Source organism: Eumetopias jubatus, unplaced genomic scaffold, assembly GCF_037043125.1.
Source record: "Eumetopias jubatus isolate StellerSeaLion01/CBP00866 unplaced genomic scaffold, mEumJub1_p1.0 scaffold_320, whole genome shotgun sequence".
Classification (NCBI taxonomy): Eukaryota; Metazoa; Chordata; class Mammalia; order Carnivora; family Otariidae; genus Eumetopias; species Eumetopias jubatus.
In genome coordinates this window covers 28091-41304 of record NW_028275126.1, presented here as the reverse complement: position 1 = coordinate 41304, position 13214 = coordinate 28091, and the positions used below count along the sequence as shown (strand labels likewise).

At 59.2% G+C, this 13214-nt stretch overlaps 1 protein-coding gene across 1 annotated transcript; it reads right to left on the bottom strand.

Annotated features, from left to right (window-relative positions):
* Positions 1 to 109: 109 nt before the first annotated feature.
* LOC148161257 (procollagen-lysine,2-oxoglutarate 5-dioxygenase 1-like) lies at positions 110 to 13190 on the bottom strand. The gene is made up of 15 exons (XM_088020837.1): positions 13184 to 13190; positions 12448 to 12499; positions 11880 to 12043; positions 10744 to 10856; positions 9334 to 9397; positions 7809 to 7906; positions 6808 to 6909; positions 6113 to 6244; positions 4605 to 4726; positions 3274 to 3378; positions 2776 to 2901; positions 2370 to 2511; positions 1637 to 1750; positions 975 to 1040; positions 110 to 436 (listed from the first exon to the last, which is right to left on the bottom strand). The coding sequence occupies exons 1-15, from the start codon at positions 13188 to 13190 to the stop codon at positions 125 to 127; spliced, it is 1719 nt and encodes a 572-aa protein (XP_087876963.1). The 3' UTR covers positions 110 to 124.
* Positions 13191 to 13214: the final 24 nt, after the last annotated feature.

The window sequence follows — 13214 nt, the reverse complement described above, 5'->3', positions numbered from 1 at the left end:
GGATGTTCCTAATTCTTCCTCATCCCACACTTGCTCATTCCTCCCCCATGACACACCCAATCTGGTAAAGGAAGCTAAATCATTCTAATAACAAACCAGGAGCCGGAAATCAAGCAATTCAAGATTAAGGAGGCTCCCAGTCATCTCGTGGTCCCGGCAGCTCGGGGACCCACACTCCATCCCATTTCCCAATCTCCCCCACTCCTAAGTGCCAGAGCACCCATCTGAAGAGTCCCAGAGAGGTTGGCTGCTTGCCAGGGAAAGAGCCCGGAGGGCAGGCATGGGTGGAGGGGCGGCCTCCCCGCATCCCTAGCCCAGGCACCACGCCCACCTTGTTATCTCCCAGAGACCACTGGCCGTAGTGCTCCATCTCCTCCACCAGCTCGTCACAGGCCGCCTCCGTGAAGATGGGGAACCAGTAGACGTCTGGGCAAGGCTGGGGAGGGCGGGGACTCAGTCACAGGGGTCCAGAGGGGCCCCGCAGCACCTTCCCCCACCTCCACAGCCCTCTGCGGCAGCCACCACAGGCAAGGCCCCTCATGCAGCCCAGGCCCTTCCCCACGCCCTGGTCTGCGAGCCGCAAAAAGGGGAAGGAAGCAGAGCTCAGTGCTGGCCCTTCTCAGCCAAGGGCTCCCGGTGCAGGGCCAGGAAAGGAATGTGCACAGTTTCTCGCTACTGGCCCCTGGTCCCCAGCTGAGACCAAATTCGGGGATGTTCTTCCTCTTTCTCGCCTGGGCCTGGGCCGGAGGAGAAACCCAAGGTCCCAAGGCCCCTGCAGACTCCAGCCGGGAAGCGACAACAGGAGGAGGGGCCATCCTACCACCCACTCCCTCACCCAGGCGCTGCTGGGGCCCAGAAAGGTGCCTCCCCACCTCCCTTGGGGCAGCTAGTTTCCTCCCTCTGTCCTTCATCCCCGACAGCAGGTGCAGGGTGTACATCCAGCACCTTTGTTCCCAGAGATGCCCAGTCCTTACCATCTCTACCAGCTTCCCTGCCAAGGCCTTGGTGTAGTTCTCGTGGATGTACTTCTCCTTCCAGTCCTGGGGGGTAGGTGGGGGGGGGGGCACGCAGGCGGGGTCCTCAGGCCTGGCCTGGGCCAGCTGGGCTCACCCCTTGCCCAACTCCACAGGACGCTCCAAGAGGGGGTTCCTCCCCCAGTTCCTCCCCCGTGCAATGTGGGTGAACGTGTGCCTGCAGGGGCTGGTGTCCGCGTGTGTACCTGCATGTGTGTGCAGGTGCGTGCATGTGCGTGCATGTGTGTGTACAGGTGTGTGCGTGGACCCACGTCAGCCACAGGCTCACAATGTCTAGGAACATTTCAGCACTCTCTCCTCCTCTGATCTTCACGACACCCTCAGAAGTGAGTGAGACTGGGATAGTATACCCATTTTAGAGCTAAGAGAACTGAGGCCCCAAAGACAGGCTCAACCGATGGTCCACCAAGGGAGGCCTGACTCCTGGTCCCTCCTCCTCCACTAGATGGCGCTGCCTCTCAAGAGCCCTGCCCTGCCCAACTGGGTCCCTGGGGTGGGGGAAGGCAGGTGGCCTACGGGGCCCGACCCCTCCTCAGGCTGAACCCGCAGGCTCACTGGAGTCCCTTCTTCTCCCTCCCCTGCCCATCCAGCCAGGGCCTCACCTCGGGGTTGCTGAACACCTCCCAGAGGTCATTGTGGAGGTGGCTGGTCTGGTAGCTGTCCAGGGAGAGCAGGTGGCCAAAGGTGTGCCGGTTGGTCAGGAACATGAACACATCCTAGGGAGAACAGGCCGGATGGAAGAGACTCCCACCCCGACCCCCACAGTCCCATGCACGGCCCAGGAGAGGCACGGCTGCAGCCTCCTCTGCCCATTAAGTTGGAGATCAGGGAACCAAGTGTGGGTCACCCCACCTCATCTCCCCAGCACCCAGCCCAGGCCTGACATGGGATACAACCAAGGAGGGCTTCCTGGAGGACCGAATGGGAATGAAAGAACAAATGCGTAAAAGCAAAGGATGGTGTCCGGTCCTGAAGTCTTGGGCATGGGGAAAACGTCATCGTGCTGTCGCTTTAAAAAAAAATAACCACAAAAACATATTGGGTGGCGTGCAGGGGTATGGTAAGGGTGTCTCTCGGGCACGTGACTTGGGAGTATATTTAGGTGGAAACTTTGGGGTTTTTGGCTCTATTGAAAATGTACATAAAATAGAGGGGTGCGGAAACCGGGTCCACTAACATGATCCCCACAGACCCCAAGGACCAGGCCTCACGCCTGGTGCCCCAAGTGCCCCCCACCAGGCCCTGGCATCTCAGAAGCTCCAGGGCGTAAGGTGGCAGATAGAGACCACCTTCTCCACCAATAGGGCCTCCTCTGACTGCCCAGCCCAGGCCGACCTGCTGCCGGATATTGGCACAGAAGGCCATGTCGGGGTCCAGCTTGCTGTGGTGGAACAGGTCTGTCTGCTGCAGCTCGGCCCGCAGGGCACTGCCCTTGATCAGGTAGACGTTCGAGATGTAGGGCACGTTCCAGACACCCCTAAGGGTGAGAGAGGAGGATGGAGGGGGCCGCAGGCCCGTCACAGGCTGGGGGGCTGGGGCCCCGGGCGAGGGGAAGTCACAGGCTGGGAGGGCACAACAGGGCTGACTTGGGCCCACGGGGGCAGGAGAATTGTCAGGAAGTCCTTCCATGTGTTTAACTGCAGTCGTCCTTGCTTTGGGTCCAGCAGCAGTTTGAGGGCTTCGAGGATAGTACCACGGGGGGGGAGACAGAGGAGGGGGTTCCCACCCCGCAGGTACTCACACACGCCGGCCCTGCACAATGTCCACATAGTCCTCAGAGCGGGCGTAGTAACCATCTGTGCTCAGCGCGCCCCAGAAGTTCGACCACAGCCTCCCATGGCGGGTCATCAAGGGGGCAAGGACGTTCCTGAGGAAGGGAGCACCTCAGTGGGAATCCCTCGGCCCACAGGGAGCCTGGGGCAGATCTAGCTGGGTGTGGGGAAGGGGAGGGTGGCGACCTTTCCACCCGCAAGCACCCCCTGGGGGAGGGCCTGGAGCGGGGGAGGGGGGGCTGGCCCACCTGGGGTCCCCACCCCCTCCAACGGGGCAGCCAGGGGCAGAGGGTGGGAGGAGGGAACATCCTGGACCGAGCCGAGGCTGCCAGGCTGGGGCAGGCACAGGGTAGGAGGGGAGGCCGAGGGAGAGGTGGACAAGGAAGGCACGGCAGGGCGGGCCCGGAGTGGGAGCCGGGGCTCGGAGGGCCTGGCGGCCGACTGCTGCCGCCCACCCACAGCCTCACTTGTTCTGCTCGATCAGTAGGCGCAGGGTTTTAGGCTCAGTCAGGGCCACGTCGGCGTCCACGCTGAAGTAGTAGGTACAGCTACGGTCCTGCCGGCACAGGTCCCTACAGGTTGGGGACCTGGGCTCAGCGGGGGTGGGGCTCTGGCGCCATCCTCTCCTCACCCAGGGTCCCGGAGTGCCCTGCAGCTGTTGCTCTCCAGGCCTGTCCCCATCCATGACCACAGGGAACCAGCCAAGGGTGTTTAAAGGGGTCAGGCCAGCCCCGGTGCAGGTTGGAACCCAGACCCTGGGCTACTATACTAGCCTCTCAAGGTGAACACCCAGAGCTCACTCAGCAACTGGTGTCAGGTGCCCTGAAAACCCCCGTACTGGGGAAAGCATGGCCCCCTGACAGGTTCCTACACTGCCCGGGGCTAGGGGGGTAAACCGGTTCTGCCCTTCCGAAGCGCAGTTTGGTGACCTGGCTGGAAAGCCTTACAAAGGTATGCTCTTTTTGTTTATCTGGCCCAGGGCTCAGCAAACTGGAGTGCACGGTCCGGATCCAGCCCCCTGCCTGGTATCGCACAGCTCATGAGCTAAAGACTGTCTTGCAGTTTTAAATGGCTGGGGGAAAAATTTTTCTTAAAGTGACATAAAAACCATATGAAATTCAAATTTCAGGGTCCATAAACAAAATTCTGGGGGCGCCTGGGTGGCTCAGTCGTTAAGCGTCTGCCTTCGGCTCAGGCCATGATCCCAGGGTCCTGGGATCGAGCCCCGCATCGGGCTCCCTGCTCGGCGGGAGGCTTGCTTCTCCCTCTCCCACTCCCCCTGCTTGTGTTCCCTCTCTCTGTCAAATGCATAAATAAAATAAAATAAAATTCTGTTAGAGCACAGTCACATCTGTCATGCTACACCACAGAGCCGACGCACACGGAGTTACTACCTAGTCCTTTACAGGAAAGTTCACCAGCCTCGGATCTGAACTAATTCTTCCACGGTCAACACAGATGACTTGTTTGTTTGTTTGAATAATAAGGGAAAAATCAGAGATGGTCTCTGTCAGCATTTATCTACTTCTGGCCCTCCAGTTCTTCCTCTTTCTCTGATTTCCTTCCTGCACCCAAATGACACTGCTCAGCCCCACCCAGGAGCCCCCAGGTGGGCAGGGCAGAGAGCATTTCCCCATTTGACAGATGGGGACGCTGAGGCTCAGACAGGGGCAGGAACTTGCTGGAGAACACACACAGCATCTGGCCTGATGCTCCTGACACCCTGGGACCAGCCCCCGCCCCCGCCCCGCCCACGACCGTCAGCAGAGACACCATGGTGCAGTGGCCCCCAACTCACGCGCCCACGTTCCTGGCGTCAGCATTGGCCACCCGAACCTCGGGGCCCACCAGTTTCACGGACTGGTACTCGCCGCCGTGCTCTGTCAGGAACTGCTCCACCTGAGCCTTATGGTGTTGCTCCTAGGGGTGGGGGAAGGGAGGGTGAGGAGGCGGACACAGGCTCCACCCCCCAGGACCGGAGCACCCTCTGGGACTGCATCCACTCCCCTTCAGTCCCCACACACTGCTGGCCGTTGGCTCTCCGACCTCCAGGCCTTTGCCCATGCCAGGCCTCCTGCCTGGAGTGCCCTTCCCCAGCCATCCTTGAGCATCCTCCCTGGACCAGGCCAGGCCCACTGGCCTCTTAAAGAGCCTGTCTCTAGGACAGCACCCCCCGACCCCACAGGCCCCATATCCAGAGTCATTTATTCTCGTCTGGAGTGTGGCCCAGGGATCTGCTTCGTTGCAAAACGCTCCAGGTGATCCTTGGGCCACACTTGGAAAAACAACAGTCCACACCCGGGCCCCTTGCCTGGGGAAGTAGAAAGAGCGGGAACTCTAGAAGCAAACCCAGGATTTCGAGCGAAGCCCGGCTCTGCTACACTCAGCTGCGTGACCTCTGACCAGCCACTTCCCCCGACTCAGCTCTGGTGCCCTCCCTTGTAAAATGGGAAGGTGACTGTGCCTCCCTCACGGGGTCACTGTCAGGAGCCAACAAGACAGACGGAGCACACAGAAGGACCCCAAAGAAGGCCTGTGAGTGCTCTCTTCTTTCACGCCCAGTCACAGAGTCGGAATTCATGGTTGTGCCATTTCACGTCTCCAGGGAAGCCGGGAGCCTCCCAAGGGCCAGGCCCACACCCTTCTCCTGTTTCCATGTGGCACAGCTAAATGAATGTCTGTGGCCCAGGCAGAGCTGGGTGTGGGGCCCCGGGCATGGGGTGTAGACTGTCGGGGCTGAGACGTCTCAGAAAGGGGTGACACTGGATGGGGCAGTTAAGAGGACATGAAGACAAGGAGCCTGGACAACAGGGAGGACCGGAGAGTCTATCTGGCACCCCAATTATGGAAACTGGGATAAGCAAAAGCAGAGCTGAGACTTTGTCCAGCTAAGGAGAGGAGAGGGAAGGAGCCGGGAATCCTGAGCCCGGGCCTGCTCCCCACAAAGCAGCAGGCCTCAGGGCTCTCCCCGATTCCCCAGAAGGTACGCAGGGGTGTGAAAACCCATTTGTCACCGAATCAAATCAGGAGGGCCTGAATGAGACAGGGAGGGAAACCACGCCGATGCTGACAGCGAGGAGCGCCTATCATGTGCCTCCCCCATGGCAGGCGCCCCTGCATCCCACGTGCCCACTTGTTGAACCCTTGTAGCAAATCCCCGTGGTCGGCACTCTTCTCTCCCGATTTAAGAGAGGAGAAAACTGAAGCACAGAAAGGTTGAGGAATGTACCCAAGGTCACACCTCTACCCAGCCGGTCCGCCTTTACCCCAGCCACACGGCAACCCCACCAAGGGCCTGCTACTCACGTGGTTGTGAATGAAAAGCCGCATCTGTTTCCGGGGGTAGCGGAGACGAAGAAGCCGCTGGAAGAACAGCGATAGGAACGGCGTGGGCTGTTCGATGAACACGCCGACCAGGACTGTGGGCAGAGCTTCATCCTGCATCGGGAGGGGGGCAGCGTGAGGGGCTGGCAATGTCCAGCCACCGGGCCACTGCTGAGCCCGTAGGGTGGCCTGAGGGACCCAGAGCCGGAGGCAGAGGTGTGCAGACTTAGCAGGAAAGGGGCCTGGGCCACGCAGCTCCAAGCAGTGTGTGCAGGCAGGCAGAAGCAGGGACCGGCGTGGAAGCAGAAGGAAGCCGGAGGAGGAGGTCCCAGCTGGGCAGAGTGAGCCTAGACTTGGAGCCAGGACCAGCTGATGGCCTGCTGTCAGACAGCCTGGCTGGCATGGGTTTGAAGTGAGCTATAAATGAGGAGTAAGGTCCGTGAGATGAGGGGGCTGTAGGAGGACTCAGGCTGAAGGAACCAGAACTTTGGCATGGCTGGGGGCGGGGTGTGAGCTGGAGCCATGTGTAATCTGAGAAGGCTTCCAGGAGGAGGTGCCTGGGTGAAGAGGAAGATGGAACCCCAGACAGAAAGGTGATCCCTTTACCTCCCACCAAAGACAATAGTCTCTTCCACCCCATCCAAGGAGACCGAGCCCCTCACAACCGGCGGCTGTACCCCAATGCCCCTGAGGCTACGCAGGCCCTCGTCACACACAGCGCAGCCCGTCTCGAAGGTCCAGAAGCGTGGGATGTAGTTGCCCAGGTAGTTCAGCTGCAGCTGTAGGAAAACGTGCGGTCTGAGACATGGGGTCTGAGATGTGGGGTCTGGGCCAGGCCCACCCATCTGTAACCACTGAGTCACACCTCCATCGGCCCCTGGGGTACCCACACCCCAGCCCTCTAATGGGGCAGGAATGTGACTTTATTTGGGGCAGGTTTTGGAGAGAATGTTCTGTCCCTCCGGAGATCTCCAAAGCTGCTCTGAGGGCAGAGGGAGGGCTTGGCATTCTGCCGTACCTTCACCTCTGGATCTGCCAGGAGCTTGTAAAATGCAGCTTGCTGGCCAGGCCCCTACCCCAGAGAGTCCCACTAGAGCAGCTCTGGAGCGGGGTCAGGAAATCTGCTTTCACACTCGCCCTGTTCTCTCCCGGCCACGTGACTCCGACACAGTGGAGGGGGGGGGCGGAGCGGAGGGGGTCGAGGACCACACTTGAAGCAGTGTGCTGTAAGCCAGGGCTGGTTCCCCAGGGCCCATGAGGTCTGGCCTGCACCCCAGCTCCTTCTGAGCCCCAGGAGCACAGGAACCAGTCTGTCCCGCTCAAGACTGACTCTGCCTTGTATCCCAGTGCAAACACTCAGTAAATGTTTGTTGCACGAAGAAACAAGTCTGCCCTGGGATGACGGGATGCAGATGACTCAGGTGGCCCAGCTGAGGCCCTGATGGGGACAGTGACCTCCTCTGTGTCCTGTAGCTGAGCAGGGATGAACATCACTGACCACCACAGCAAGGAGACAAGGCACCACGCTGAACTCAGACGCAAGGACAGAGGCAGCGAGGTGGCAACGGGGCCCAGGGGGCCCTGACCCCAAGGAGAAGCTGTGGGGTCACGATGAGAGCAGACTTGGGCCTCTGGCCTCTCTCCCGCTCTTTCCCTGTGGGCTGGGGCCTCTCCCTACCTTGGTAGGCCCATTGCCGTGAATCAGGACCGGGAGGGTGTCGTAGGCAAGGTTCCTCGCTCTCACGTGGCCCATCTCAAACTTGAGCACGACCTCATCTGGGGGTCACAAAGCACAGACACATCCACCGTCAGGCCCAGAGGCCAAGCTCAAATCCTAGCTTCCACCCAGGGCATGTTCCGGGCTACAACACCACCTCTTTGAGCCTTGAATTTCCTCATCTGTGAGATGGGGGTAAGAGTAGGAGGAGTCCATGTTGGGCAAGCACTTAGCACCCTGCCCAGCACACGGAATCCACAGCAACCCCTAGTATTTACTGTGATGACTTCTTGGAGCCAGAAGCAGGGAAAGGGACAAAGCAAAGACCTGAAACATCTCAGCTCCAGCTCCAGCTTCAGCTCCAGCTCAGAGAAGCCCCGGGACAGAGGCTGGGGTAGCCGTTCTGACAGGCATGCAGAGCAGTACTGAGAATACGCCAGCCCAAGGGGGAGTCCTGGGCAGGGTGGGGGACAGATCCTGTCCTGGTGGAGAGAGTTCCTCCCGCAGGACCCTAACCCTCTTGCTCTGACCCCATTAGACAGCAGGAGGAAACTGCCTGTCCGACAGTTATAAATGCAGAGGGGCCTTTCATCAGCAGCCTGGGAGACACTGGGAAGGCAGGCCCTCTGTGTAGGTGGTCATGCGAGGGGGCCCCTCCACGTAAGTTCCTGGCTTCCCCAAAAGTGTTCTGGACCAGGCTTCTTAATGTAGGTCCATGCACTCCCAGAAGCCACAGACAAAAGGATGTGGACACTTCTGCACCTTCCCAAGAAAGGAGTCATAGTGTTCACTAGATTCTCAAAAAATAAGATTCCACTTACCCCATAAAATCACCAATCAGCTATTGGGTCTAACTACTCCTTTCCAAAGATGGGAAAATGAGGTCTGAGGGGTGTGTGTGTGTGTGTGTGTGTGTGTGTGTGTGTGTGTGTGTGTGAGAGAGAGAGAGAGAGAGAGAGAAACTTGTGTGTGTGTGTGTGTGTGTGTGTGTGTGTGTGTGTGAGAGAGAGAGAGAGAGAGAGAGAGAGAAACTTGTCCGAGGTCACCCAGGAAGACAAAGGAATGTCATCACCAGCCATGGATTTGGGGCCAGCCCCAGGGTGTTTCTGGTTTTAAGGACCAGGCAGCCTCTCTGCTTCCCAAGCCATCCGTTGCCCTCCTGTCAGGTCAGTCCCCATGCGAGCCCAGGAAGCCTTCACCTGGGAGGTGGGAGGGCAGGGAAGGAGGGGAGCAGGCTCCCCTGTAAGAGCCAGGGCTGCAGGGCAGGGGGCAGGCACCCGTGGTGAGCATCGCCCAGCTGCTCCCAGGCTGAGCGGCTGCCTCCGCCCTGGTGTCCCGCAGGCTCTTAGACTGACCTCTTGGCCCTTTCTCCACCCCCCGAGAAACACACTTCTGCCCCAGGACATCCAGGCAGCTGCTGGGGACCTCGGATGGGGCCAGGCCACCTCCCAGCACGGTGGCCAGAGAGCCCGTGGGGGCTGCTCACCCAGAGCTCCATCCAGGTTCTGGAAGATGCGGCAGCGGTGGTCCAGGGTGATGTTGATCCGCTCCTGCAGGAAAGGAGACACCAGGATGTAGCAGGGACAGGCCCTGGCAGGGGATGAGGCCCCACCACGCCCAGTGTGGGGAGTCTGCCCTCCCACTTCTGCCATCTCCTCTCCCCACACCCACCCTGCCCTGTCACACCGGGGCAGCTGCTCGCCCTAGGATCTGCTGGTCCAGGCACTTTCAGAATTGGAAGGCATCGAAGGGAAACAGCTGGTTCAAGCACAAACCACCATGATGACAACAAACGCTTGTTTTCTGCTTTACTGTCAATCACGAAGTACTACAGATACATTAATTAATTTAATCCACACAACATCCTTACGGGAAAGTACTACCTTTTACAGATTTAAAAAAATGAGGCACAGAGAGGTTGGTTAACTCGCCTAAGGTCACACAGCTAATAACTGCCTAAGCTGGCATCTGAACCCCAGGAGCCTGGCCCTGAGGTTCCCTGTTCATGTGCAATGTTGCCTCTTCAAGATTCAACTGTGTCTCATGGAGACCTAAGCCAGGCCAAGGAAGACAAGTGGAACCCTCGGCTTGGCCCTCATCCCACAGAGAGCGGCTCCGCTTTTATGTCTGGGACCCTGAGCTTCTGCAAGTGGTGTCACAGGAGGCAAAGGGGAAGGAGGAGGAAGGACTGAGTTTAGAGATCAAGTTCACATTTCGACTGCACAGGTCCAACCGCTTTGTTCCATTATTTCGTGGATGACAAAAACCGAGGGCCAGAAAGGAGAAGTGACTTACCCTAGGTCACACAGCATGGCACGGATAGGGGTTGGGGGGGTAAGCGGGGCAGAATCCAGGAATCCTGACCCTCCAAGGACTCTCCGAGTTTCCTGCCTGCCCAGAGGACACTGGCTGGTTTGGGGCGACACGGGTCCAGGCCTGCCATCTTCAGTCCCCTCGATGACCTCTCCTGAAGACAGGCTCGGAGGCTGGGGCATAAGTCTGGCCAAGACCTCATCAGCCCGCCGGGAGCCTCCCAGGCAAGGTGGGGCAGGGGCAACTCAGCCTGTCGGTTCCTTTCAACACCATCACTACAGATGTGAGGTCATAAACTCCTGCCTCCCCGACCTGAGGGTCCATGAGGGTGGAGACCCCAACTGTCTCATTCACTGCCACATCCCAACCCTGCACCTGACAGCATCTCACACACAGGCGCCCAATAAGTAGCTGCTGAATACATCGTTGAATCGGTGAATGGATACATGGGGGTGTCAATGCCCAACCCAGGGGGTCAGGCCTCAGGGGCGCTGCTCCCACTGCAGCATCAAGATCCAGCATTAAGATGCCCCAGCGCCACCCACCCCCCTCCGACACACACACCCCCCCGGCTGGCCCTTACCCTCTTCTCTGGGTCCAAGAAGATCTTGGTATAAAAGAGCTGGTCGCTGTCACTGTCCTGGCCTTCCCACTCGGCCACAAGTTTGCTGAGGTTGGGGGCATAACCGATGAAGCCTGCAGGTTGGTGGGGGACACACAAAGACAGACACTTAGCTTCCGGCCTCCAAGTCAGGAGCCTTGTCCCAGCATCCACTTTCATTCACCTCCCCCTCCTTCACCTTCTCTTAGAAGTCCTCCTGGATTGAGCAGAGGTAGTGTCCGTAAGCTGAAAGTGCCTTGCTAGCTAATGCCACTTGGTGACAAATTCCCACTGAGCTCGCAGAGAAAGATCACTGTACCCACTAACCTGCCCCAGCTCAGGTGCTGGGCGCCACACGGGTGGTGAACGAATGGATCACACCAGGAGTCCCTGGAGAGCATAGCTGGTGGGGCAGAGGCCAGGAGCCCCCTTTCTATAGTCATCTGGGAAATTTGGCCCAGAGAAGGGCAGAGGCTGGGCCACGGTCACTCAGTGCATGGGGGGGCTCAGAGGAAAAAGCCCACACGGCACCTTGGCCACAGTGCAGATGGGTAAGGAGAGAGAAAAACGGGAAAAGGGGCCAGCCAGGGAAAGGGAGAACACCGCCAGCCCTGGGCCAGGACCAGGCCATCTAGATGGTGCTAACTCTCTCGGCCAATGGGGAAACGTGGCTGCCAGGGGGCGGACCCTCTTCTGTGGCTCGACAGAGGAATCCAGAATAAAATACAGATTTTAGCCTCCATGCAATATGAAGCCACTGAGTGATGTGTGTGGATTTGTGCCTGGCTGCTGGATGGAGAATGGCCTGGAAGGGGTGAGGGTAGAGGTTGGCAGAGCAGGCAGGAGACTACTACAACCGGCCAGGAGCCAAGGGAGGCGGTGCCAGTCGGGGTGGACTCGAGAGGTCTTTCAAAGCGGGAGCGGCATGACCGGCCCACGGACTGAGGGGTGGGGGGCCCGAGGGAGGACATTCAGGGGTGACTCCGGTTTTCCCCTGTGCAGATGGGTGGCTGTTCACGAGATGAGGCCGACTGCAGGGGGGACATCCTGATGGCAGTGGACGGACCCCTCTGGAGTCCGCCCAGCCCTGCCATGCTCTCTGCACCCAGGCTCCTCACCTCCAGAGCCCAGGAACCTCTTGCCGTCGGACACGGCCGGGTACTTGGCCTCCAGCCTGCGGTCCGGGTAAATGAGCTCCTCGGCCGAGAAGACCACCTGACTCCTGGCCTGTCGGAACTTCTTCAGGAGCTCTCGAGGCCCCGATGCAAATACCACGTCGTAGCTGCAGCCAGAGCCGGGGGAATCGGGAGCAGGGCAGAGGTGAGCAGGGGCTCATGAGGGCACCTCCTTCCGAGCCACCCCTGGGAAACGGATCTGCCCTGTTGTCTCCGGCCTGGCCTGCAGTGTTTCCACCCCACCCTGGGCAGAGAGATGGTCCCCACCCCGGTGCCCTCCTCACGCTCGAAGCATGGCTCACCCGACCTGGGCAGGCCCCCTTGCGCACCTCCTCACCACCAATGGGAATGGTCTTTTCTGGGCTCACAGACCCCCCCCCCAAAAAAAAAACTATAGACAACCCTAGCTGGAGTGATCCCCCCTCCTCCCCCTTATTCTGCAAGGGCCTCACTCTAGAATATTCCATCTCTCTGCTGAGGGGCCCTGCCCAGGAGGCCCCCAGCTACCTACCTGTCCGTGAAGAGAATGACCAGGTTCTCCTTGTCCGCGTGCTTCTCCAGAGCTAACAAGGATGCAATCAAGCTAACAGCGTGGGCTCTCAGACCCTATGAGCCCCTCACAGGGCAAGGTCATACAGAAGGCCCTGTTCTCCGTGGACTCCACATTCTCCAGCCATCCTGGATGGGGTCCACCCTTCTCCCTCCGCCATCTCTCCTTCAGCTACATCCTTGAACGCTCTGGACCAAACCATCTCTGACCAACAATAAGACCAGACAACACGGGCTAAGGACCGAAACCAGAACAAGGGACCAAAGAAGAGGAGGGAGGTCAAGGCCCTCCCTCATCGTGGAACCAGCTACCTGCTCTCTCCACACGGCCCCTCCCCTCAGCCACCCTGACTCCAGTCACTTCTGCAACATCTTTCCCACCCCCCAGGGCAACGAGGCCTGCCTCAGCCTACAACCCAAGGCAAGCCCCACACCTCCAAGACGTGTCTGAAATGCTCTGCTGAAGGAGCGAAGCACAAAAGCTGAAGGGCCAAATTGACACACACACAGGCAGCAGCCCTTCTGGGACGGACTTGGCCTTTCTGGAACTTGTTCTAATGCAACCTGGGAAGAAAACTCAACCCTAAGGCGGCCTTTCTCTGCAGGGGTGCTGGAGTGCGCGGCAGGCGGGTGTGCTTGGGTCGGTGTTAGTGTTGGCCGGAGAAGGGGGTCTGCCTGATACCCTTAAAGGCTCCAACCAGGCATTCTGCGGTGCGGGCAGATCCCAAG

What these genes read in the sequence shown, in the direction of transcription:
- LOC148161257 (XM_088020837.1), bottom strand. An exon ending in GTCATTCTCTTCACGGACAG is followed by an intron (nt 12,044 to 12,447) that starts GTAGGTAGCTGG and finishes CTCTGGCTGCAG; the next exon opens with CTACGACGTGGTATTTGCAT. An exon ending in AGGTGTTCAGCAACCCCGAG is followed by an intron (nt 1,041 to 1,636) that starts GTGAGGCCCTGG and finishes CCTACCCCCCAG; the next exon opens with GACTGGAAGGAGAAGTACAT.